Below are 25,650 nucleotides of genomic sequence, written 5' to 3'. Positions count from 1 at the left end.
GCAGGAAGGGCCACAGCTACCGTCGTCATCTCTTCTGTCGATTGACCGCCATTGATTTTAGAGCGTGTCTGAAATTGTTCGCCTTGGATATTGACGTAAATACAGGTGGATGTCAAATAGTTTGATCAACGAATCGATGATAGATACAAGAGGGCAAGAAAATTCGACTGTTCAGAACGCTTGCCGATTGAAACAAGGAGGAAGTCTGCCATCGAGCAAAGTATCACAACGCGAAGTGCTTTTCAGGAGCCCAATCACTCTGCCCAAGCCCCTTTCTTTCCGACACTCACGTTTGCCTTTTCCAACCACAATCAACTGCAGGTTGCAATGCCACTCGCGCGCACACCCACCTTTGTTTAAGAAGTAGTCCAGAAGACAGCTGCAACTCGAGGAGCAAGCCTGGGAAAAAACAAATGCTCTCGTGAGGTGTCTGCAAATGTTATCACACGCTCCGTCATGCTTCGTCCGGCCCCTTGACGGCCCAAACGGCCCTGTTCCCCTTTAGTCAGCATGCATGCCAAGCAAGCCGTTGATTACCATGACCCGATTCCGCCCCTCTCCCACATAGGCTTTTCCCTCTCACAACAAATTCCGCAAACGAGAAACCAACGATGGCGAGTTTTCAGCCCATCGATATGGCAATAGCCAACCCAAAGCCCCGTTTCGCAAGAGATCCGGAAACGAATCGGGGCTCAAGGCACTGTCTACTTCAAATGGCTAACTACGATGGAAGTCATAATTACCCCTATTGCTGGGGGTTCACCATCTTTCGCACCGCTTACGGATCCGATGAGGCGTTTACGAAGGCCATTGAGCGGCTCAACATATATGCCAAAGCCTGGGTTTACAGTGACCTCGCTCGCATGCCAAGAGAAGAGCCCAAAGACCCTCTGCCTGTCCAGGAGCTTTGGAACCGATATTATAGCGAGATCATAGAGGACCCGGCACTATCTGGCGCAGATGTGGAGGAGGTTGGGAGACGATTCGATGCCTGGGTCAAAGAACATTTCGACTCTACCGGCAAACGCGACGTTCCTAATGCCCGTTTTAGATTCTGCTTGATGCTTGATCAGCAGAGTATCGATACAATTCTGGCTATGCCTGAGGACCCGAAATCCCTTTGTGACGATCCACCCAAAGACAAGCGTTGGATCAAACTCGTCACTGGAGAGCAATGGGCTGACCGAGGATGGCCGAATCGCGGTAGACTATGGGGTCGTGCAGGAATACCAGAATTCTGGCCAATGTGGTTCGCCATAGAGGATCCAGACTTTATCTACGAGGAACGAGGATGGGCTGAAGACCAGTGGTCCGAGACTGACGGGGCTCTGAACTTTTGGGGTATTCCAGGCATTGACTGGTAGTATTCTTCTAGTGTAGTAGTCCTAATAATGCTACGTCACGCGTCACTCAAATTTCAGAGCTCCTCCGTATCCTCCCAGTCATACGTTGGCCCGGAACAGTATGCGTTCCCGAGCACCAAACTGCTCGTGCACTCCGAATACTCACTTCCAAGTGAAGGGTTAGCGGCAATAAACAGGGCAATGTTGATGTCCGATGACAAGCAGATCGTAGCGCAGCTATCACCCTCCGCGGACACATGCCATCTTCCACATTTCGTCGTTGTTCCCTCCGCAATAGTTGCGTTGTTAGGCGGGTCGATCGGGAATGACGTGTAACCTGTGCCGCCGGGATGGGGTGTAACCGTATCTCCGCCACTTCCAGGACCCCCGTGTACGTACTCGCCATTCTGGGGTGCAGCGCATAGAAGGTTTCCGAAGAATCCAATGGCGTCAGACAGGTTGCTGCAATCGCGGTAGACCCAAGGGTTGAATCTCTGTACGTCACCGGGTTCAAGGTCATGCGCGGCTTCGAGACCTGAGCAAGTATCTTGGTCGGTGTAAGAAATGATACGCCCGCAGGATAGCGGCAGGCAGAGTTCGGTGTTGTCGGGGATACTGTTGCAGTCGAAGATCTGAGGGTTCATGCTGTACAACGCAACAGATGAGACGTTGTTGATAGAGGCTACCTGCTTGCACGATGAAGCTCCCTGGCTGATGGTATGCCACTTCTCGGATAAGCACAAGGTTGGCCCTTCCTCAGATCCTGGAGACACTGGCGGGGGAATGTCAGTCGGTCCAGTCTCTCCGCAAGTCTTGTAGACGAGTTCCAAGTCGCTCTTGTAGTTGTCGTCGTAAATTGAATACGGACTACTCTGCATGAGAGCAAGACGGTTGATGTAGCATTCGGAGCACATCTCGGATTGGGGCATCTCCTGGATCGAACCAACGCTACTGAAGTCGGCAATCAAGTCTGCAACTATTAGTCTCATCGTCTTGTTCACCGAGTTGACTGACTGTCTAAACGACCCTTACGGTTTACTTACCATTGCAGTAAAGCCCGGTTTCTGGATCTTTGAGACACGTCTCGTTGTATCCTGCCCATATGCGTCCCCCATGTAGAGTAGGTATTTCCCCAGAAATATTGTAGCCCTGACATCCGGCGTTGACGTTATCGAACCAGCTTTGCAGTGACTTCCCGCAACCCGAGTCACAAACCGAGTCGGTCAACGTCTTGTTGCCGAGCGTACCTCTATATCCCGGCTCTTCAAACATGCTGACCCAAAAGTCGCACAAGACCTTTGCGCTCAATGCCGTCTTGCATGTCTCGGGCACATTCTGGTTGCGAAGTCCATTAAGGGTGAAAAGTTGAAACCCCTCGAAGTCTCGCTGGCCGGTGACATCTTTGGACCCCTCCAGCCAGGCCAGAATGGAAGACAAAAATCCATTGATGTTGTCTTTAGCTAATGTGGCAACCCCGCCAATGGGAGTTACCATCTCTACGATGGCCTTGGTGCATAGGTTATACACCCACAAATCCGAGCTCTGCTGGATCTCAACTGCACGCTTCTGGCAGTCGTTCGTGTTGAGACACTCTTGGCTATAGTCGGAAAACCATGAATAAAGCCCGGCACCGAGAATGTACACTGCAGAAGAGTCGATGATCCGCAAGGCCCACGCAGAGTAGCACCCTGCGTCGCTGGCACTGCATTCGTTGAACGTGGGGTCGTTGGGGAATAGACCGGTGCGGAAAGGTTGAGGCGCCTTTGGTACCGGTTGATAATAAGGCGACTCGGTCTGAATCATGCCCATGGCGATGTTGCTCGCACCGGAGATCTGGTACTGATAGAAGACGCAGTGCTCTGAGGATGTGCCCCACAGCCAGGCCTTCTTGCTCTCGATAAGCATACCTCTCGCAACATAGATATCGATTTGGTTCCTGTTGGATTGATCGAGATCATGGTCGGCAACCCACGCCCAGACATTTTCCAGATACGCATCTGAGTCAGGCTTCAGGTGCAGAAGCATCGAAGCAGCTAATCTAAAGTGAAAATAGTTCTGGCAACAGAATACTAAAGGCTACGGATTCGGCTTGACTTGGATGCACGTGGACAGAATGAATGAGGCCATGCGGAACATTCACAGCTACGAGAACTTTGTCGAGCGTCTTCGCAACGTAAGTTCCACTACACAGAGATGACACATACAGCTCGGATATGCTAAAAAGTGAATGAAACCAAAACATAGCCAATCATTGCCATCAACTACCTTGCTGACTCAACGATTTGGGGCTACCTCGTAACCATGGTCAACGATGTAGCCAATGAATTACAACTGCTTCAGGACTTCCATCGGGCGCAGACTGGCATCAGTGATGATCTCGTTGGAGCTTGGCACGAGTTTATTCGGGACCTATTGCAATTGACTGTTGATACTGCGCGAGACTGGGTGCAGGGCTGGGTCATCACGGCCAGGAACGAGTACAGGGACGACAACGGCGAGGACGTGATCAACTTGTTGGCGATGTTAAGCACGTTGTTGAGATACGCGTTTGATTTAGAGCTGCCTCTGAGCCAGCTCCCTTAAGACAGATTGAGGCGTCACGCTGGATTAGGTTGGGTCGGAAACTGCTTTCTTCATCGGGCTCTGACCTGACGATGTAAGGATTAGATAGTCCATATTGAATGACCACTTCTGACGACTTTGAACGTGACTTTAACTTTATTATGAGCCTGATAATATCTTAATTTAACAATTGAATACTAGATTCTGCGCCAGGCAATAGATGCCGAGATTCATGCCATGTACATTCCAATCCTGCTCAAATTGAGATACCGCCTTGGCCATCGCATTTTGTATACCAAAGCTCTTGCCTTCAATGTCACGAGGAATCAGACGATCTATGGCATGTCGAAACTCCCTTCTATGATTTATCATGGTGTTACCATCTGGCACTGGTGACCAAGCGCGGCGGTCTCCGGGAAGGTCGGTGGTACGTGCGATATCCCGAAGCGGGTTTTCTTCCCAGTTGACAGGTGGATTAGAAAGGTGCGCAGCCCAGCCAGTGTCAATCTGTTTCGGCAGAATCGCGAGAACGCAGATCTTGACAACTCCTTGCGATTCTATCGTTGGGGTCGCACCCTTGTCGAGAAGCCAACGGACAGTGGCATAAGCGTTATGACGGGGTCGTATAGCTCGTATCGCCAAACATAGCGCAAGCGACGCGAGCGAATTCTTTGATATGTCAAATTTCACTAGTTCTCAGTCTCGACTGGCTGAGGTCATTGTCTTGCTTCTACGTGAAGGCAGACCGAGTTGTGGTGGCTCGAATGTTGGCACGCTTCCGAGGTCCAGCTCTCCATGATCAATGAAGGCTTCAAGGTCTCGTACATCTGAAACGGGAGATTTCCAGACGTGGTAAAACGCAGTTTGAATCTGTTCCTCATCTGGAAGAAACTCAAAAAGCAACCTGTTGGTTTCACAGGTGAAAGGGTTGGTACCGTTAAATGGAATTGGCGGTGTAGTTAGTTCCCAGTTTTATGGCTTTAGGAAATGGGGTGGGTTGTTGAGTCTTAGCTCTGGTTGCCGACGTTCCTCATTAGAAAAAGACTGAAGCCGAAATGCGAGAGGGCTGCAGACAGTCTTTGATGTAGATACAAAGAAGGTACAAGTAGTAGGATTGCCAAGAATGTGTTGCAAATGCAACCTGAAAGTAAACAGAAACTATTGTGTGGCGTGAGGAGGTGTTTAGGCTTCTAAGGAGAGAAGCAGACAAATTCTACCAGTTCCCATCATCGGTCCGGGAGAAACTCAATGAATCCCCTCTGCTAGCTTTGATAATGCATCTATTGAGTGATTCAGTGAAAAAGCTATCAAGCTAAAGTTCGCTGCTAGGTGAAGTTTGGCAAGGTGTTTCTCTAAAACCCTGTCACTGATAGAAAGATTAATGTTTTAAACAAAATGCTTGAGTCGTGCGATGCGATATTGAATGCAATGAAGCCGCTATACCTAGTGAAAGAAGTCGACTGGTGACAAAGCTTTTGCAAGACACGCATCAAATTCCCAAGGTGAGGAGCCTCGAGAGCTGAGAATCACTCAGACTAATTGCTTCTCTTGTGGTTGGGCTTACATGTTACAATTTGACTAAAAGTACGAAGGTTTGAACCCTTTCTCGAATGGAATTTTCTCATAATCACAGCCGCAAAAGAAAAAAACCCCGGAATTTCGGAACATCGCATTCTTCTTATATTCAACCTCTATAACAAAAATGAAGTCTGCTATTCTTACCATCATTGTCACCCTTGCGGCTTCCGTTGCCGCCTCGCCTGTCTCTGAGCGCCCCATTGGTAGCATTACCGTAAAGCGCTCTACCCTCCTCAACGCGGCCTCCAAGCGCGACACAGCTGCTGATAAAGTGACTGAGGACAACATTTCTGACAGCGTCAACTCATCCTGAAGTAGTTTTGACGAAAAGAAATTCCTTTTTATGGCGAGAATGACAAACGACGATGTCCCCAGCATATCCGACTCTACAGTGGTGAACTGAGTTTAGTTGTCTGACTGAATAATATGCAGGGTTTCGGTACAGAATCTTACTATAAGCAAAATCGCATGTTCTTATGTGGAAGGGACGTGACACAACTGATGTAACAATGTATGTGGATGAACTATGAACGGGGCCTAGGCGCTGCAGAGGTAAGGCAGGCCCTGCTACTCGCTGGCAGGCCCTGCTACTCGCTGGCAGGCCGCGCGAGTGGCAGGCTACTAGCTGGCCAGCTCGACATCTTGTATCCACGAAATAGTAAAAAGATTTAAGCGATGCAGGCACAGGAAAACAAGAAGCTCTGATCTGCGACCCAGACGTAGTTTGGTTTCATAGTGAGACCGCATACTTGCCAGGAGTGCATAAGCAATCAAGAATTCAAGGCGCGTGATTTCCCTACATACACGCTAACGATCAGAGAGTGCAACAACTTTCAAGGAACATTTAAAGAAGCGTAATGAAAGAACAAAAAAGGAGGTCGTGAAATTGCCAAAACGTGAAGGACCGACCGCGGTTCGAACGCGGGGCCTAGAGATAATTGCGTGGAACTGCAATCTCTCGCTCTACCACTGAGCTATCGATCCAACTCAGATGATTGGTACATAGTTTTAATTACCAAAATAACAATGCCATGCATTATTCACTCCCCACCCACACATCCTCCTACCCACCGCAGCTCGACCACCAATGAACATAAACATAATCACAAGTATTCGCGACTTCTGTGGAAGGTCGTTCCGTTGCCACTACGTTAGTCCTTGTGCTTGTTTTTGTTTTTTAAGCCTTTCTCTTACAGGTAGAGGGATAAACAGTGCTCGTCTTATTGGTGACGCTTTCGTATTGATGCAGTGTCAACCCCGCCATGGCAGGCGATCAGTTCAATAGGTTGAATAGTTCGGTTGCTGGTAGGAACAAGACAAGGCACGCTGTAAACTCCAAGAAGAGTTATTTCCAATCGGTATCATTCATCGTCCTAGCTTGTTCAATGAGCACGACAATGATGAAGGACGCATGAGATGCCTCATGGCCCAAGTCAAAGATGGCTTGATCCCTACGACTCTCCCTACCTGCTACCCAGACTCTCGGGAAATAGCGCAACGTGTTTTCCATCATTCAAAAAGTTTTTTCTGAAATGTAGCGTTCTTCACCGCTCACTGCTCTCAAGTGAAACGTAACAAACATGACAACCACGATGACACATAAGATGCTCAATGGCGTCGAAGACGGTCTCTTCCTTGGGATGTGTGACCATGCAGGTCTTGGGTGGCCCTTCTGAGATCTGACGCCAACACCGCTGCTAACGCGTTAAGCATGCTCTCTACAGGAATCAGTAATAGCCCTTGGGTCAATGAAGTTAGGCAAAGACGATGTAAGAAGCCGAAGACGCCCAACAATATCAAAGACTTGCACCTGCAGCCATTTTACATCTAGGGTGACGAGACAACCCATATAGGATGTCCAAGTAGGTTGACCTGATGGGAGTGTAACTTGCTGACCCATCGAATTTGCCATTTAAACCTTTTGTCTTTAGAACAATTAGAGGAAGCAACAGCGTGAACAAACTGAAGTACGTCATCTCTCACAGTCCCTTGATCTGGAAACTGACACAACGCCTCTCCCGTCTCCAGCAGCCTTGTCTGCAGCTACACATGACGTTCTTCCTCGATGTCGCACCTTGTAGAGACTTCGTTAAAGTAAAGCTGGATCATTTTTGTCCGAAACCGGAGAGCATTCGTATGCCATCTCGATGCCCAAGTCTTTCTGTCACAAAGACTGGAGAATCTAACTCGAGCTCTGGTAACTAAGGTCTCTGGCCGTCGCCTTGTACTACATTGGCGAAACATGGCCACTTGCGGGTTGTTCTCTGTAGGCGGTTTCAACTCAATTGAGAGACAAGTGCATATAGAGATCATGAAGGGCTGTCAAGACTCTGACGAGTTTCTGTTACCTCTCTGGCCAGACCTCTTGCTTCACATGTCGACTCACCGCTCACCAGCAACATCACACGAAGCCCTCATGCACAGAAGCAACCATTCCAACCCGATTCTTACCGTCCTCCGCCTCTTCTCATGCAAGATGTTCAAGCAGAAGAAGTCGACACGGCCATATTCATTCCGCAACAAAGTCACAAGGGTACAGTAGGTAGCATGCCAAAAGCGGGGGTCTCCAGCCGATTGGAGCGTCCCTGCGCCGGGTAGCGGCGGCCTCCGGTAGATGGCTAGCGTTGCAGCAGCATCCCTGGCTTTGGTGCATTCCGCCGCACATCCGGGCGCTGGGCAGGGCTGCTGAGCCTACCGTTGCGGGGGGCCAGCGTCGTCAACCACCGCATCTGGACCACGAAGCTGCCACACGACAGTGGGTTGATTGGCAAACTAAAACTGCCCGGACCCATGGATCCACTTGGTCTCCCCGGGCGGTGGGAATTCGACATCACCTCGTTCGTCTTCCTCTCTTCTTATTACTCACGCCGTCAACTCTGACTACATTCCTTATTACGCCCCTCTTCCTCTTGTTCTGGTCTTGAAGAATTCCAGACATCATCGCGACATACCCCTCATTAGAACTGCATCTTGATACCCAACCCAGCTTCTCACGAAACCGGATCCAGCCGTCCAGAGAGCTGTCACCCCTCCCCCGCTCATCCTCGTCCTCACCTTCATCCTCATCACCATCCCCATCGTAGCCCAATATGACGACAAGATACAGAGTAGAGTGTAAGCAGATATGAATCTCTCAATGAATTGAGACAAGCCGGACGACTAACAGCTCCTCAGACGCTCTCAAAACCCACAGGCGGGACCAGTTCATAGGTACGGCAGCACCGTGATCAGCCCATCCCGTCAGCAACCTCTTACGACAAGTGTCAAGAGTCTCAGCGTCAGCATCATCAAACCTCAAATCTCACCGGGTCCTTTTGGAAGAGTTTGATGTTCTCAGTCACGAAGGGTAGCGGAGTTGCTGCCGAGGCCTTCCCCCGGCACCGTTGACCGCCATCCCCATCCTCACTCCCCACCGTGGCATACATCTCTCCTTGTCCGGCAATCTCACTCACACCCCCTGCAGAATGGATCAAGGGCCTCCTCGCGGTTCCCTTTGTCCTGTACTCCCAGCCCACCGGGGTCTTTGACAAGAAAGCGACCAGCATCGCTCGCATGGCCGAGGAATCCCACCGCCGCTACGCCGAAATCTTCCGCGACGTCGAGCACATGATTGACGACCACAGTAAGTCCTCCGTCACTCACCCTATCCAAACCACCTCCTCCTCGACCCCTTCGCCCTGTTATTACATGCGACGTACTCATAGAAACGCAGTCACCCGTCAGGACGAGGCAAATAACCTCCCCTCCAAGCTCAAGATGCTGGTCCCCAGCGCGGGGCCCTTCTTCACCCGCCTGCCCCTCGAAGCCGCCTTCAACCACATGGACGAGCGCCGCCTCATCTCCTCGCGCCGCTACGTCTCCCCGTCCTTCAACGACGTCCGCCTCATCCTCAACGCCGCCCAGATCATGGCCGTCACCGCCGCCCCCGAGTCTCCGCTCCAGCTCGCTACTTTCGACGGAGACGTCACCCTCTACGACGACGGCGAGAGCCTGGAGCCCTCAAGCCCGCTGATCCCGCGTCTGCTGGGTAAGTACTTACCCGCTTCATCCCCTTTCTTCCGGCCGCCCCCGCTCTATATCACGAGAAGACTGATCTCCCCTCTAACAACTGCCCCTCAGACCTCCTCCGCAAGGACATCAAAATTGGCATCGTCACCGCGGCAGGCTACACGACCGCAGACCGCTACTACGAGCGGCTCCACGGCCTCCTCGACGCCATCGCGGCCTCCAAGGACCTGACCCCGACCCAGAAGGAGTCCATCGTGATCATGGGCGGCGAGGCCAACTACCTCTTCGAGTACGCCCCTCGTCCCCGCACCTCCTGGCCCCGGTCCCGCGCGACCAGTGGCTCACGCCCGAGATGGCCGCGTGGTCCGACCCCGACATCGCCGCGCTCCTCGACGTCGCCGAGGCCGCCCTGCTCGACTGCGTCAAGACACTCAACCTCCCCGCCACGCTGCTCCGCAAGGACCGCGCCGTCGGCATCATCCCCACCGACCCCTCGATCCGCATCCCCCGCGAGTCGCTCGAGGAGACCGTGCTGGTCGTGCAGAAGATCCTGGAGCTCTCGGCGCTTGGGTCCCCCGCGCAGGCGGCCGGCCACAGCGCCCCCGCCCAGGGGCCCGCGTCCCCGTCCTCCGCCGGGCCCCGCCGCCGCGTTCCCTTCTGCGCCTTCAACGGCGGCCGCGACGTCTTTGTCGACATTGGCGACAAGTCGTGGGGCGTGACCGTATGCCAGCGGTGGTTCGCCGCCAAGGCCGGCAGGGCGGAGCAGCCCATCGCCGGCGAGAACACGCTGCACATTGGCGACCAGTTCCTCAGCGCCGGGAGCAACGATTTCAAGGCCCGGTCGGTGGGCACCACGGCGTGGATCGCGAGCCCGGCCGAGACGACCGAGCTGTTGGACGATTTGCTCGCCAGGGTGTGAGCGGGTGTTGGGTCCGTCCGGTGCCGCTGGACATGCGAGAGATGAGAAGCAAGGGAACACTTTAAGGAGGAGGAGGATGACGGACCTGAGAAGCAGCGACTGAGGGAGGAGGAGGCTATGGGGTATACCCAAGGTGGAGCAGGCGCCAATCGGGATTCTTACCCTCCCCAAAATCTTCCCATGCCTGGGCCTGGGATATCCAGGAGAGGTAGACAGAGGGGAATGCCAAGGCCCGTGGTAATGACATCGCAGAGAAGGAGGGCTGCGGGGGATGAAGTCGAAACAAGAGGAGGCTGCACCCGGTTGTGGAACCCCAAAAGGCCCGGATGGGCGCGTCTTCACAATTGGATTGGCCAGGGGCACAATCGCCCGGTTTCCAAACCTCTTTGACTTGGTCCCAGAAGCGCGGTTGTGTTGGGGGTTGTTTTTTGGACGGAGAACTGAAAGATTGCATAATCATACTGCATCATTTTAATCGACACGAACTTTCGCCATTCTATGACTTAGATCTTGAGTCGTTTGCCAACGCATCCACCCGGAGATGGATGAGCAGAGTCCATCAGACAGTGGTCACATAAACCGATACCTTCAACGCTATGCAAAGTTAGCCGTTCAACTAATTTCACTCGAGACGCACCAGCAGACAGATAGGCGATTGACAAAAGACGGTCACAGAGGACCGCGCTAGCAATGTTTGTTTGCTTGGCTATTTCTATACATTGCTCCTTGGCAACTAACTCCCAGACACCACGTAGCGGTCGTCTGCAACTGCTGCCTTGTCAATCTGAAGATGCTTCGGCCAGGGGATTCAGTCCCCTGTGCCTCCACCGTCGACGCCTTCCGCGCTGAATTGCCCTTTCCTACCCTCTATCCGGGTCCAGGCGAGTGTGCCTCCATTGACACCGTATCCATTGAAAACAACCAAACCATTTCGTGAGAAGGAATTCCAATCCTCCGGGGGTATTGTGCATTTTTGTGTAAACACCGTGAAATCCGTTATTGAGAAAAATCGAGTGATGCTGCTCCGCAGAGCACCGGGTCCGCCCAGCCATCCTGTCTATGTCGTTGAATCGAAAAGCAAACCATCCACCGCCCACCGCGTGGGAATATACATAGGAAAGAGGCAAAGGGGCTGGACTATATAGGCCCAAGCCAAGTGAATGTTGAACGTCCGTAGGTTTGTACAAAGGACGATGATCATATGTGCAGAACGGGACCAAAATCATGAACCGTCTATGCGGGTTTGTCGTCTGTAGTGTTGAGACCTGGCTCCATTGAAGAGAAGTCGTGCTGGGGTTTTGCCGTTTCAAAACATGGAGCCGAGGGGAGCACCGAAGTTGGTGGTCTTCTTGAGCTTCAGAGGCACGTCGACCTCTTTGACCTTGCTCTGAGACTCCGATGCGTCGTCTCTGTCGGTAGTAGAGCCTTTGTCGCTGGCCGTGTCGACGTCCCGCTTCACCACAAGAAGGTTCTCCATGTCATCAGCCGGGCCTTCGAACGCAACTTCGCTCGGCGTCTTCATGCAAGTTGGGACGGCATCTGCGCCGCTGCTGACATCTTCAAGCTTTTCGGACAACCGCTTGAAGAAAATTTCGTCATGTGCAGGGATGTTGCGGACCATCAGAGGACCCTTGAGCGCAACGTCGTCGGTCGCCTCCAATGTAGGTTGGGGTTCGTCGGGGCCGCCGAAAACGTCATCCTGGAAATCGGATGAATCGCCTCTTGCCCTGACATCACACAGGGTCGCTGGGTTCGAGCTCATGTCTGTCGGCGCCAATGTGGGCGTAGATCCTCCGGTGCCGTCGGCAGCCGTTGCGACCTCTGTGCCGGGAGCGGTTCCTAGTACAGAGAGGGAATGGCTAGGAGTGTGACCGGCGTGCATGACCAGCCTGTCGGGCTCGGGAGCGGCAAGAACCTCGAGAGTGTGTTCCTGGGTAGGGCTGCGTCTCGACTTTGCCGAGTCTCCGGGTGGGGAGGCGTTTCTAGACGAGCACTTTGAGTTGTCCGGGGTTGGGCCAGAATCGGTGAATGTGCTCTTCTGGATGGCAGGGGCCTTGAGAGGGACGCCTTCCAGTTGAGGATTGATGATTTGAATGTCGACGATGGGGACCGGCTCCTCATCCTTGGGGGAGCCGAGGAAATCGACGGGATCGGCGGTAGTAGGCTGCATATTGGGGTTGAGTGGGATAAAGGGCGAAGTCTCTGGCTGTCTGGAAGGAGAAATTCGGGAACTGCCAGGACTAATAAACTGAGATCGGTTCTGGGCCGGCGAGACGGAGGCTGAGGCAGAGCCATTGGCTGGCCTTCGCTCTGTAGTCCCGTTCGAGAGGCCGAATCGCGCGTCATTGGGTTGCGGGGAGAATCCTGGAAAGTAAAGTTCGGTGGAGCCGTCGGCCCCACCACCTCGCGTTCCTGTTCCTGGAATTGCAACAGTGACGCCAGCGACTTTGCCTGCCTTCTCTAGCTCAACTCGCTGCAGTGCGCCTTGCAGCCGAATCTTGTCGGCGTCGATCGCTGCGACTTGGTCTTTGAGACGGCTGATCTGCTCCAACAAGGTTGTCTTCTCAGCCTCCCACGCAAGACGCTCGTCTTCCATAATCATTCGCTCCTCCTTGTAGACTTCCTCAACCCGCTCCCGGTTTGCTTCCATGTACTTGCGCTCGGCTTCCCACGCCTCCCGTATCCGTGCATTCTGCTGGGCCAGCCGTCGAATAATCTGCGCGGACGCCGGAGCCGAGGCTGCATCGGCGGAAACTGACCGCGGATGAGGCATGCCGTTCGGAGAGACCCTGACGGTCGGTGGAAAAGCCGCTGAAGTGTGATTGGCAAGGTTTTCGGGATGTGACGGCGAAACGACTCTCGACATATGATCATATGAGAGGGCACCGTTGAGGCTGCTTGCACCGTTTGCGCCGTTGATGCCGTTGGCGGGCAAGTGAGGCGAAAGAAAGCTTTGTGATTGGGGTGGGTAGCGCACAGCGCCAGAGGATTGAGGAGAGTAGAGAGAGTGTCCTGGGACATTCGATGTCGACTTGTTGTCGAAGTAGCAGGACGAAGTGGCCATTCGCGACAGTGACAGCGGCGAGATGACAGCGGATGGTGGCATGTTCGGGTCGTGGTCGGTAAAGGCCGAGGGCAGGAAGGAATCGGAGGCGAACATGATTAAGACTCTTTGGGGAGACGGAGGCAGTCGAGGGTTAAGGCCTGGGCCCAGGAAAGGGGCATTGAAGTTGGTGGTGGGTTGGATGTCTTGGGGGGGGGGGGGCTTTGCCGGCAGGGAGCGATGCACAGCGCAGCGGGAGGTGAGGTGCGCGCAGGAAGATGACGCAAAGCTGTTGAATGGCCGGTTAGCGTTGTTGCTTTTTGGGGCGGGCGCCTCTTTGTGCCTTGATCGGGCAACAGCTTCTGGGCGTGGGTTATTCTCGGAGGAGCTGAATTCCACTGCAAGGCATGCCCGAAGAAGCGAGGCCGGATTGGAAATTTACCTGGCAAACGGTTTGTCAGGAATCCGCCCTAGGGAGAATGTCGAGTGTGAGGTATCGCGCGTTTTGGTGGCGGAGAGTCGTCCGTTCCTTGGGTGAATCAGGGACAAACAGGTCTCCACTGGTGTTGTTCACTTGGCTGGGGTTCGGATTCAAGGTACAATCGGTGGCTTCCAGATTGTGTCGAGGGAGAGACTTGGTGGTGAGTCGAAATCGTGATCCAGATCACGGCACGACCAACCAGACGTAGAAGAAATGTTTTGTCAGGAGTCGCGAGGGAAAGGAAGTGGAAAAGAGGAAAGGGCGGCGATGGGGGTGGTTATGGTAAAATGGAATGACCGAGTGAGCGGTGTTGCTGCTTCGTGTGTACGTACGGCGGAGACGACTAGAGCGTCAGCGAGCGAGAGAGAGAGAGAGAAGAGAGGTGACCGGGGTGACGAAAAAGGACTTTGGCCAGGGTACTTCGTGGTCAGCCGGACAGAGGTGAATTTCTGTGGTCGTCTAGCGGGTGGATGAGGTATCCGTACCAACCAGTGACGGGCTCAAGAGCGGGTTCGTGGGTGGATGTGCCGGTTAGGTGAGAGTACCTACACCGTAATCGTGGGTAGCCGGAGGTAAGTGCAGGCAAAGCAGGGTACCGCTGGAGGTGTGTTGGTACCGCCAACGTCGTGCTCGTCGAGGTTGGGCTGGACTACCTTTGCCTCGAGGTGGGTGTGGGTTTTGGACTGAGTTGACAAGGGGGTAGTACCGAGTACCAGCAGAGCAACAATGGGGAAATCCAGCAATCCGATGGCTTCTATTCGACGAAGCGGTCACTCCCATGCCCGATCGGCCTTTCTCTCCCCTGTAGTCGGTCGGTTTCCAGTGTCTGGTCACTTTCGTGACACGCGATCAGCCGAAGGGAGGGGCGGGCAGCAAGCAGATCAAGGATTTGGGGGCGGCGTAGCGGTAGCTGCTCTGGGTAAAGATGGAACGAACAAGGTCTCCGGCGTGTCTCTGTCTGCAGTCTGTCCGCGTCGGTTGGCCTCCAGTAAGATGGCCAGAATGAGCGAAGCTGGGGACCGCGGGATGTGCAAGCCGTCGTCAGACGGAACTGTCTGCCTGGTAGCCGAACGCCCCTGTTGCTGCGACCTGCGCCTGTTTCTTTTCAGCAGGACCCTGAAGCTCAGCAGCCCCGATTCGGAACAGAAGACGCCGCTGGATTCGTTCGTTGGGGACAATTTCGAGCGCCCGACGGGCGAGATGACAGCTCAGAATGCAGCAGGGCGAGTGACCACCTGACAGGGGGCGGGGATTTGGTAAGAGAGGCGGCAACGAGGACGGGATGCAGGCCCCAAAAAGTTGGGGGAGGGCGCACCAACGTGGTGGAAGGAGTGGGGTGGGCAAAGATTTAACCGTGGTAATTGGTGGTAATACCTGTCTGCCCTTGGTCGTCGTCGGTAGTGGGGCGCGGAGAGACGCTGCTAGGCTGGTCCAATGTTCTAGTCAAGGAAAAGAAAGGTCAAGACGAAAAAGAAAAAGGCCGGATTGTCGGTTCGGTGGAGCGGCGGGCGGGAATCATGGGAAAGGAGCGGGTGCAGAGTTGGGGGAAGACGGGGTATGGATACCATAATGGAAGGTGAAGGACGGAAGAGAAAGACGGGAATCCAACGATGAAAGGGCCCAAGTTGGTTCAAGAGACGGGCCAGGCCACGACGAGGAAGGTCGGAGAAGGCGGGCACGCCTCGTCCTGCTACTTTGGTCGACAAGCGAGCAACAATCACATGGGCGAGAGGGAAAAGGAAAAGAGCGCCGTGCTGTGTGTATCGACAATGACTGGAGACAGAGTTTGGGTCGACAAACTGCCAAACCGAATGGGATATCCCGAGCCAGGACCAGAGCAAGTACACAAACCACACTGTCATCCACTTCCCTTACACGAGGTCCGGCTCCTACTTGCTTGCCCGGCCGCTCCTGCTGCCATGTTCCTTACCTCTCTACACGTGTACAGAGTCGGGTACCACCTTGCCAGACCAATCTCAGGGTCCTTCCCACCCAGCACCCAGCACCCAGCACACTGCACATCCAAACACCCCCTGTCCAGGACGTCCGTACCTGCCTTACTGTGAGTTCAGAGGTCACCGTTCGAAAACTCTCTTCTCTCTCACTCACACACGCACGCACACACGGGCGGCTGGACGGGTCGGGAGATGAAGAAACACCGTGGACGACAGTAGTGTGTGCCTCAGGATCCCCTCGAACGCGCAAGGCATGCCTGCCTGCCCGTCAAACAAACCCAAGCCCGTTTCATCTCCCCGATCTCAGTCGCTCAAACGGCACATCCGCTGCTAGATCATCTCTTCAGGGTCAAGTCACTCCGCCGCCCAAGGTAGCCCAAGAGCCGATGGCGACGCTGCACGGGCTGAGCTGGCTTGTCGCTGCCCATCACCTGCCACAGTTATAGGCATGGAGAGCCACTTGGTCGAAAGCTCGAGGGCTTTGGGGACTCCCGTTACCTCTCGCCACGACTATAACTCGGCAGCCACAGCTACCTCGCGCCATGTGTGATACCTGGGCATGGCCTGTCCTCTACGGTGAGCGCAGGGCGGCCGTTGAGCATCTAGTGCACCATCTCCTAGGAGGGTGCAATCAGGTACCCGAACTCCGGGACACCACGGCCACGGACGGACAGGTACTGCGGTACACGTCGTCCCAAAACAGCACAGGATGCAGGGAGAGCTGTTCCCCAACTTCCCAGCTGCATTGGATCGAGCTGTTGTTTGAGTTCCAATCGGAAGGAACGGCTTCGGGCCGCGAGGTTTGACTGATGATTCGACTGACTCTCGTTGCCCTGCTGTCCATGTCCATGTTGCGTGCCAGGAGCCATTGCCTCAGATTCCATGGTGCAAAGCACCAAACCCTAAGGTAATGGAAACGGGCGCATCAAGGCTGACCCTTTTCAAGATTCCAATGTACCTACCCTTCGTCCCCCTTCTGACATGTGAAGAAAGGGTCCGACGAGCGTTTGTTCTGCGTCTGCTTTGTGTCCCGTTTCTTCCCTTGACGATGCCCGTGCCAGCTAATGCAACCGATATGATCGGTACGTACCTGCAGCTCTCATGGGTCGGAACGCCTAGAACGGGAGCTGCAGTGACTCATTTAGGCTGTTTGGTAGCAAATGGTACCGACGCAAGCTGAGTTTGGACGCCCCGGGCATGGCCTCGCTCGCTCTTCTCTGGCAATGTTGTGATGCCCCAGCTCGAAGCATAGGCGCACTCTCATCATCTCCGGTTTTGAGAGCTGGCGGGAATGGAGGCGAGGCGGGGCGTATCCGGGGATTTTCACCTGCGAAATGACCACCCTGCCTGACGGAGTACCATGTCTGGGACACGAAGCCCATCCTTACTGTTCCTGCTGCCGCTACCCCCTTTGGCCCAGGGCAAACCTGGAATACGTATCGTTCCGTCGCGACGTTAGTCCGGAGCGACAAGTTGCCGATCCGTCTCTTGGAACTCGAAATTGCATCTAGGTATTGGATCGCTCCCCATTGGATCGGCCTAATTTGACCTGCCGGCTGAGGGGGGTGAGGGGCAAAGGGTCGTTGCCTGTCTGCACATCCACTGAGAGATGAGAGACTGGCAGTGACAAAATGAGTGAGTGAGACCGAGAACGAGAGTGATGGCAAGAGTGACATGCAACTTGTACCTCTCTGGCCTCGGAATCAGCTCCTACCCCTTTCCACTTACTTCATGCCCAACCAGTTTACCGCTGAGCATCTCTCCCATTCCTCCCTATTGCCGCGCACTCGTCACCAAGTCTTCCCCAAACTCCTCGGTCCAACCGCCTCTGGCTATCCCAAGGATTGGCATCGACATTCTCGCCGCGTGCCGACTAGAGGTTGCCAGCTACTACAGGGCTAAGCTTAACGTGGTTCTGGCTAGGCAATTATTAGGGATCCAAAGGCTCACTAGCCCAGGTCATCAGCAGCTCGGGCTGTCTGCTCCGTTTGCCCGGGCCTGGCCATTGCACTGTCTTGCTGCAACAAAGGGACGGGAGCACAGGCACGCAGCGCTGAGCGACACCCCAGTTTCACTCCATGGCCCGAGGCGCAGGGCTGCCGACCTCTCTCTCCGTTCAAGGGCGATGGCACAGTCCACACTCCAGACCATGCTTTCCCACGGCCTGAGGATGCTGGAGCACAGTGCTCTGTAACCGGCCGGCCGGCCAGCCACCTAGCCAGCCAGCCCTGCCCAGGGCAGGCCAAGACGAGAAATTGCAGCTCGAGGCAAGGAGGCCTGGCACTGTTGAGTTGGCATTGCAGTTGCCAAAGCCACGCAGAGAGACACCGACGGCAATGACAGAAATGACGGTAACCCGCAGTGATGCAACCAGCAAGGAGATATGGATGACTCCTCTGCTTGCAGCAATCCGGCCAACTCTCCCATGTTTGAGGGCCCACACTGGCCGCAGTACGGCCATGGACCCCATGGAAAATCCAGTTTTGCATCTCGCGGCCCTATTGTGGTGCGCATGGAGCCCGCACGCTTGCTCGAAACCTGCGACGAGACGGGCGGGAGCGGGAACGGAACGGGACTGGTACCATCTCTGTCGTCTTTCGTCTTCTGCGTCGCTGGTTGCTCTCTGTGGACGATGGGTCCTCCCAACAGTAACAAGTTGACGACGTCGGCGTTTCGTTCCAAAAACCCTCAAAGGAACCCACCACCCGCTCTGCCGCTACCGCTGCCGCGGACGACGGCTGCAGCTCCCAAAGCCGGTGACACCCAACCGCCACGTCGGCGAGGGTCCCGCGTGCCTGAATCGCCCCACACCTGCCGCTCCCACCGCCCGTCCTTGCCGCCGGATTGGGCCTGAGAGCCAAAGAAACCACATGGGAGTTGTCGCTGTCAGATTTCAGCCACGCCTCCCCTACGCAGCTGGGAGGCTTGGTTCCTGAGACGATGAGGGGCGGTGTGGCCCTTTGAAGTTCGAGCTTGTTCTCGGGCAGGTTCCAGGGCCAGTGACGGACCAATTGAGGCAAATCTCGGAACTTTTATCCTCGCTCAATCGATCGGGCCTTCTCCGAATGGCATGACCCACTGCCTTCATGCCCGCCTCTACGTGCCAGCAGGGCCATCTTGCCAACTGTCGTGGCCTAGGTACTAGTCAGGTCCTTCTGTAACATGCTGATGCTCCTTGAAGAAAAGAAGCCTCCGTATCAAAGCAGTATCCTGCCTTTAGCGCAGGTTCTGGGCAGTATGACGCCGTCATGGCTTCCATCATTACGATGCTACTGTTGCCTGAAGGCTGAGCTAGTCGGACAGGACGCTGAGTAACCCAAACCCCGGTTTGACCGGCTGGTTGATCTGACAGTTACTATCTCACAGAGACTTCGCCCGGCTCCGTTCACCAGCCACCTCTGGAGAGAATGAGTCGAGAACAAGCGGCGGAGGCTACACAGGATTGTGGCAGATGGCTACAGCCTTTCTCTCCAAACAGCACCGGCAGGCCATGTAACCAGTGTTGCCTCACCGGCATCTGACTCGCTACATAGTACGTTCGACAGGTCCACTTTTTTTTGTCACCGACGCCTCCGGACGCCAATCCCGAGCTCTGGCCCGAACCGTCGCCGGCCTTATCTCTGGCCCTCTGCGTCCTCCTGTATCCGGTGCGTCCAGAACACATCGGCAGCCATGGAACAGTCTGGTCGGCCCTATTCCACGGTTCCGGTGGCATTCGTGCCCACAATGCCCACCAGGGAAAGATTTGGAAAGAGGGCCCGCAAGAGCCCTTCTAGAGTCCACCTAGAACAAACTCTGCGGCGCCATCCTTCTCGGCACGACAACCCAGGCAGTCGTCGACCGCGCGCAGTCACACCTTTCGAAACTAGAGTGAAAACTCTGGGCATTATTAAGCGGAACTCTGCTTCGGGTTGGTCAAAAGTTTGCTCAACACTTTTGGGTGAGCAGCTGAATGGTTCGGCGAGAATCCAATTCGTTGGCCGCCTGTCATGTCTTATTTTCGTTGAAGTCAGCCATCAACGACGTCCTGTTCGACCAGTCAGTTAGCGTCACTAATCAATCTTGGACAACTGCAAATTGTCCTTCTCTTTCGTCGGCGGGGTATTCAAGCATGGATTAGGATATGCGGCTGTTGCAGACTTGTACGACTGCTTGCAGAATCGCCATGCCTCACGATCCACGACATGGGCACAGCACCCCTCAGGCATAACGGCCCAGCAAGCCCGTCTGCCCGCCCATGCACGAAATTGCTGGTCTTGAGATCCAAGCAGCTCAATTCGAAGCGAATGGAAGACTAAGAGAGGAAATCGACCGGCCTATTTCCTTCACCGACTCCATGTCTTTTAAGCCGCCCAACCCCCCGGACCTGCATATCAGACCTGCATCGTGAACCCCGCTTTTCCGCCAGCTCACCAGCTCGCGCGTCCGCCAACCTTCCCGAAGCCGTGTAGCAGTGACCTTTGGTGACTCTTTTCGTTTTGCGAGTTTTGGGCAGCAACGTTGGCCGAGTGACGGTATTGATGGGTGGTTTGGCGGTTGCGAGCTGGTCGAGATTGTGAGTGTTGGTTTTGGGAGATTGGTGAGTCATGGCGGAAGTGCCGTGAGTGAGGGATGTTGGTGGGTGCCGTTTTTTGAGGACTTTGTTGTTCGTCTGGACCAGAGAGAGGGAAGACGTTCGGGCCATACCTCTCGGGTCTGATCTTTGCGTTGCTCCGATACTGGTGATGTCCGTCTTTAGTGACGGTGCCGTGATTCAGTATATCAGTGGCTCTGCGAATGGCAATCTGACGAGCAACTATCATCTGGCTGGGCAGCAGCAACAGCGCTAGACTCTGTGCAAGAACCATCGCGAAGATGAGCTACATGAGTCGTCAAGACAGTCTGTGGCGGTTGTCGCCGCCGTGAGCAACGATCCGGGCTGTTCCAGAATCAGACCTGTCCCACCAGCTTAGTGCAATGGACTTGATGCTCTCGCCTTGGATGTCGCGGCTGTGTTTCTATGGTTCCCTTCTGCGTCACATCCAGGGGGTTTCTATGGTGAACATGGTGGCTTGGATGAAGCTCTTCGGATCCCTGGCACAAGAACCGGGACGTGCCGGATATGTGATACAGAGGCACAAGCGTTCACATGGATAACTTTCTCAGGTGTCCTCAATGGGAGGACGAGTGATGGGTCTCAAGGAGACTGAGTAGCCCAACAAAATGCTCGAGTCCACGTACGCATATCGTCTATAATATGCCATTCCTGATTAGAAAGCCCCAAAACCTGGTTGCACGCTTGACCATCTGTAGGCTAAAGCTTAGGCAGGCTACACTTGTATAGATAATATCAGTGTCGTCTATCCTCCCCAGCCTCAATCAAACAGCCGAGTGACCTGAGCAGGCGAGGTTGGCGGCCAAAGGACCTCTGCCAGGCCCGAATCACACGATGGTATACTCATGAAACTCCGAAAACTGAGACGATAGCAGGGTGAGAAAGAGGAAACAAAGCAAGAGTGCAAGTCTCTGTAGACAAGCTGCTTTGTTAGCTGTCCCCTTTACACTTCAGGCTCTTCTAGGCGGGCGGGTATAAGACACGATGCTCTGAGTAGGCCCACCTCCGTTTTTACCTCGGTTCTTCGAATGCTTTTGAAGACTGGATAGGGAGCGGGATGCTTCTAGCCCCGTAGTTTGGTGTGGATGGCGTCTTTCAGGTTTACTTGGACGGTAAAGGCCTACGTCTGATCACTGTCCTCTAGGTTGAACCCGCCTTCCTGAAGTACATTCCATGCCTTCGGATGAGGCTATATTGATTGTTTCTTTCCTTTCGATATCTCATGTTCCCTGAATGTTTCGAAAGAGAACAGCCCTATGTAGAGTTTTGCCCTCATACATCAACCACGCAAATTACCCGGGCTCATAAGTGAAGTCAAACTTCCCCACCAGTCTCACTCAACAAAGATGTGTGTGTGTATGTGTGTGTGAAAGGGCAGAAGTTCGTGGGTGCCTGTCCAATTTTGTCTCATCATGAGTAGAAGGCCCTCGCTCAAAGACGCTCATGGCCACATAGTCTCCGAGCGTGAATCTGAACGAGAAGATGCCGTTGCAAGCTGTTGCACATTCAGCGTGATGAAAGCATGTCTTGGTGGCGTTCATGACTAGAGTCTCAGATCTACCCAGTGGACTTTCACTCCGCTGCCAGAAACTGCTCCAGTGTCTCTTTGACACTCTCCGACAGCGGGCGATACTCGACGCCGAGAACCTTTGCCGCCTTGCTCCCGTCAAGTTGATAGATGTGTTCCAGTGCCTCGCTCCTGCCAGTTCCAGGCCTCCCCATAGGGAACCTGCCTCTAACCTCCTCTGGGAGCTCTTCCCTTGCTATATCCGTTGCGGTCTGCCAATCAAAGTGGTGCGCCAACAAAAGCCTTTGGCCTCCCGCCTCGGGTTTCTCAAAGGCCGCGACCGTCATGGCGGCGGTGTCGCGGACGTCAACGCAGCCAGCCCATGGGAGAGGCGGGATCTCGGTGGCGTCTACCAGCTGCCAGAGGAATTTTGCCGTCGAAGTGACCTCGTCCAGGCTGTCGATAGCCTCGAGATGGGGGCCGATAACCATGGTCGGGTTCACGCAGGCCAGGTCGAACTTTGGCTTGTGCTCCGCCATCCACGCCCAGACGGCCCTTTCCGAGAGACCCTTGGACGCGATGTATAGAGGGGCGTGATCCTTCAAGGCCACCGCCTCCTCGAATGTCACCGGGTTCCAGTCCGAATCGGTATAAGTGTAGCCAGGCCTGAGGCCTTTCTTGTCATCCAGCATAGCTGCGATGGAAGACAGGTGTACAACACGGCGGAAGGCAGGACCCGCGTAGAGCTTGCTGGCATCGAGGATGCTGGTGGCACCCTTGACGGCTGGGTCCAGCATGTCGCGGACGTTGTCCTCGACATGACCATGGACCGGGCTGGCTAGGTGGAGGGCGCCTACAGTGTTGTCGTCGAAAGCATCGCGGAAAAGCTCAGGCTTCGTCAGGTCTTCGACGAAAACTGTGGTGAGGCGCGTGCCATATTGGTTGGGAAAGGTTGCGCGAACTTTTTCGTCCGCCTTCGGAGACCTGACCGTGCCGCGCACGCTGTAGCCCTTCTCCAAGAGTTGGTTGATGACGTGGAGCGCCAGGTAGCCGTTGGCTCCTGTGATTACGATGGTTTGAGAAGTGGATGAAGCCATGGTTATGAAGCTTTATGGTAAGGAGTTGGCGTGATTTAATGTGCGATTCCAGCTCAACTGCAACCGAGTTAGGGAGTGCTATGCGGCTCAGGATGGACCAACCAAATTGAATGGCAAATTGATCGGCCTGTCTTATAGGAGGAAAGTGTATATCACTGGTGGAGATACAGAGGGGCCAAATGCATGACGTAGAATGGGGATGCCCAAGGAGACAGTTTGATTATTGATGGTTGCTATTGCACCTGGCTCATGCGGCCTGCTGCGGCCAAGGGAACGGCGATAGCTTCGACAGGCTGCGCTGTTAGAAGGAGTGCCTGCGCCAACTTTTGCCTTGATCATGCCCATCACTCGCACCCCAGATGTCTTAAGTTCGTCTCGTTGAGTCTCCTGATTCCATTTCCGCATGTATGGGCGAATTGAATCTCAAATTTGACGTTCCGGAATGTCCTCTTCCAAGTTACTACGTGTGTGTTGCACTGGTGGGATGCACTTGAGAGCTTCTGAAACGACGGTGGCCTATACATCCGCCCCGTTTGCGAAACCTAGCCGTGGTAGGTCTTGGGCAAGGCCGTGTCTGGTTCGATGTGTACTGGATTTCAGATGACGTGAGGCTCCTTGTTCAGCCCAATATTTCAAGGAGAAGAAGTAAATGCATTGGGTGTAGAAGTGGAAGGTGGGCACGCGTCTCTGCTTCGGTTACGTACCGCCGGGCAGCCCCATAAGGAGTAGCTCGGATATCTGAGGTGAATAGATTCGGCACGATACGAATGCCCAAGACTACGGACAGCTCCCTTTTTCGATCCTGTAGCGCGAGGTCCATTGTGCCTAGTTGGTATAGGCGCAGCAGTCTATCATCAAACAAAATGCTGACACCCTACCAAAGTAGAGTGACGAGGGCCAAGGCTTATATTATATGAGAGAACGACACCGTGAATGTCTACCTGACACCTCGGGTTGGAGTTACAAAACCATTATACATCTGCCTATGAGCAAGTAGAGACACCATCGAGCGAGTAAGCGTGTAAAGTATAGCTGGACAAAGCTGGTTTACCATTGTATAATGCAGATGTGGGACGGCCACAAGGGCCATCATATAAGATGTGTAGTATGGCCGGATTGCTGATGCTGATGCTGGTGTCTGTAAGCCGGCTGCAGGCTGGAAGAAGCGGGCCTGAGGCAGCAGCCTCAGGCGCCGTCGGAGAGATCCATCTGGGAAGGAAGGGATAGTGATGAGGACAGGCATCGCGAGGAAATAGTCTACAGCCTGGACAGGAGAGTAGGAAAGGGCCCAAGCAAGTGAAGAACTGAAAATAGCTCGGTAAGTAACGCGCGAGCCATTTCATCGCCGGTTTCTCTCGTCCAAGCGCAAGACAGCTCAACATGAAGCTCATCCGCCTCTGCCATGGCAAGGAATCTCGCAAAGTCACTCGACGACGAATACAGGAAGGACCAGAGGTTATCACGTCCAATTAAATTAATCAACCAACGCCTGGGAGTCAATGCTTCCGTGTACCTGGCATGGTAGGAGTTCTCAAGATTGGTAATCCATCAGAAAAGGGACGAAGAGGATACAAGCCGGAGTGAGGCTGGAATATTGCACATTCTAGCAATTGCAGTTGAGTGTTACGGCAAAGATGCTCGGGCTAGAGGCCTTCATACACCAGGGTAATCTCGGCCGATAAGTACGGTGGGGGTATGATACCAAGATCATTCGGCCGACATATAAGAATGAAAACATCACAACACAAGCACTCTGATAACTCTAAGCAGTCAAAACTTACTGTAATAACGACGGCGCCGATACGAGACAATGTTCGCGCTTGATTGAAGTCCCTGAGTCGTTCTGGCTTGCGTTGGGGTTATTTCCGTCCCAAACGCGTAGCACAACACAGCTCATCTCGCTTGTTAGGCGACGTTCCGTGCCTGCCCATCTTTTGCTCTTTGTCTGAGCTCCCATTGGCCAATCTCGCGGCGTTCCCCAACTTTCCGGAAGCCCCTCGAGTCATGTGACCATGGTGTTTGCCTGAAAACTTGGGCCGTCTGTCCCAATCACCTCTCGACCTCCTAACCTGTATATAAACCTCCTCTCCCTCCTCCCACCTTCAAAAGATCCTTTTTCTTCTTCATACTTACCTTGTCGCGTGCCCCTGAGCTCAAGATTTCAGGGTCGCAAAGAGGGAGGCCTGCATTGCACATCGCGGTGTCGACCTCTTTCGATTGTCCTTCGGGGCCATCGGCGGCGGAATTTTTGATTTTAACCATCTGGTACACCCTTTTTTCATTATGCTGGTCGCTTTACGCGGCGGTATGAAGAAGAGAAATGCAATGCCTAAGACCGAGAATGTTGTTGGAGTGGGCAAGGAGGCTGCGCGCCCTGCGAAAGTGGGGCAATCCAGAAAAAGGACGGGTACATGCCTAGGACGGATTTCGCCAGCTAAATACGTGAAATCCGACAGCACGTACAGTACATTTCGGCACCTAGCAAAAGGGGGTTTGGCAGAAGGGGGAATCCTCCTACAACAGATAGTCAGATCCACGTGCAATAGTCACAACAGGGATATCC

At 54.1% G+C, this 25,650-nt stretch overlaps 7 protein-coding genes and 1 non-coding gene across 8 annotated transcripts; 4 read left to right on the top strand and 4 right to left on the bottom strand.

Annotated features, from left to right (window-relative positions):
• Nucleotides 1-713: 713 nt before the first annotated feature.
• ColSpa_06211 (uncharacterized protein) lies at nucleotides 714-1,364 on the top strand (the record flags this gene model as incomplete). The annotated part of the gene is made up of 1 exon (XM_049272423.1): nucleotides 714-1,364. The coding sequence occupies one exon, from the start codon at nucleotides 714-716 to the stop codon at nucleotides 1,362-1,364; it is 651 nt and encodes a 216-aa protein (XP_049128380.1).
• A 53-nt stretch (nucleotides 1,365-1,417) lies between these two features.
• ColSpa_06210 (putative glucan endo-1,3-beta-glucosidase btgC) lies at nucleotides 1,418-3,368 on the bottom strand (the record flags this gene model as incomplete). The annotated part of the gene is made up of 2 exons (XM_049272422.1): nucleotides 1,418-2,313; nucleotides 2,387-3,368. The coding sequence occupies 2 exons, from the start codon at nucleotides 3,366-3,368 to the stop codon at nucleotides 1,418-1,420; spliced, it is 1,878 nt and encodes a 625-aa protein (XP_049128379.1).
• Nucleotides 3,369-3,456: 88 nt separating this feature from the next.
• ColSpa_06209 (uncharacterized protein) lies at nucleotides 3,457-3,926 on the top strand (the record flags this gene model as incomplete). The annotated part of the gene is made up of 2 exons (XM_049272421.1): nucleotides 3,457-3,516; nucleotides 3,588-3,926. 2 exons carry the CDS (start codon nucleotides 3,457-3,459, stop codon nucleotides 3,924-3,926), a joined length of 399 nt encoding a protein of 132 aa, XP_049128378.1.
• Nucleotides 3,927-5,607: 1,681 nt separating this feature from the next.
• On the top strand, nucleotides 5,608-5,796 carry ColSpa_06208 (uncharacterized protein; the record flags this gene model as incomplete). The annotated part of the gene is made up of 1 exon (XM_049272420.1): nucleotides 5,608-5,796. One exon carries the CDS (start codon nucleotides 5,608-5,610, stop codon nucleotides 5,794-5,796), a length of 189 nt encoding a protein of 62 aa, XP_049128377.1.
• A 587-nt stretch (nucleotides 5,797-6,383) lies between these two features.
• Nucleotides 6,384-6,467, bottom strand: ColSpa_tRNA_165. The gene is given in 2 exon segments: nucleotides 6,384-6,419; nucleotides 6,432-6,467. It is a non-coding gene; the product is annotated as a tRNA-Cys (tRNA).
• Nucleotides 6,468-9,035: 2,568 nt separating this feature from the next.
• On the top strand, nucleotides 9,036-10,410 carry ColSpa_06207 (IMP-specific 5'-nucleotidase 1; the record flags this gene model as incomplete). Its single annotated transcript, XM_049272419.1, has 4 exons — nucleotides 9,036-9,105; nucleotides 9,196-9,510; nucleotides 9,603-9,745; nucleotides 9,829-10,410. 4 exons carry the CDS (start codon nucleotides 9,036-9,038, stop codon nucleotides 10,408-10,410), a joined length of 1,110 nt encoding a protein of 369 aa, XP_049128376.1.
• A 1,306-nt stretch (nucleotides 10,411-11,716) lies between these two features.
• ColSpa_06206 (uncharacterized protein) lies at nucleotides 11,717-13,570 on the bottom strand (the record flags this gene model as incomplete). The annotated part of the gene is made up of 1 exon (XM_049272418.1): nucleotides 11,717-13,570. One exon carries the CDS (start codon nucleotides 13,568-13,570, stop codon nucleotides 11,717-11,719), a length of 1,854 nt encoding a protein of 617 aa, XP_049128375.1.
• An 8,485-nt stretch (nucleotides 13,571-22,055) lies between these two features.
• ColSpa_06205 (NADPH-dependent methylglyoxal reductase GRE2) lies at nucleotides 22,056-23,087 on the bottom strand (the record flags this gene model as incomplete). The annotated part of the gene is made up of 1 exon (XM_049272417.1): nucleotides 22,056-23,087. One exon carries the CDS (start codon nucleotides 23,085-23,087, stop codon nucleotides 22,056-22,058), a length of 1,032 nt encoding a protein of 343 aa, XP_049128374.1.
• Between the last annotated feature and the right edge of the window lie 2,563 nt (nucleotides 23,088-25,650).

Source organism: Colletotrichum spaethianum (assembly GCF_022836535.1).
Source record: "Colletotrichum spaethianum MAFF 239500 DNA, contig14, whole genome shotgun sequence".
Taxonomy (NCBI): domain Eukaryota; kingdom Fungi; phylum Ascomycota; class Sordariomycetes; order Glomerellales; family Glomerellaceae; genus Colletotrichum; species Colletotrichum spaethianum.
This window is presented reverse-complemented; position numbering and strand designations above follow the sequence as displayed.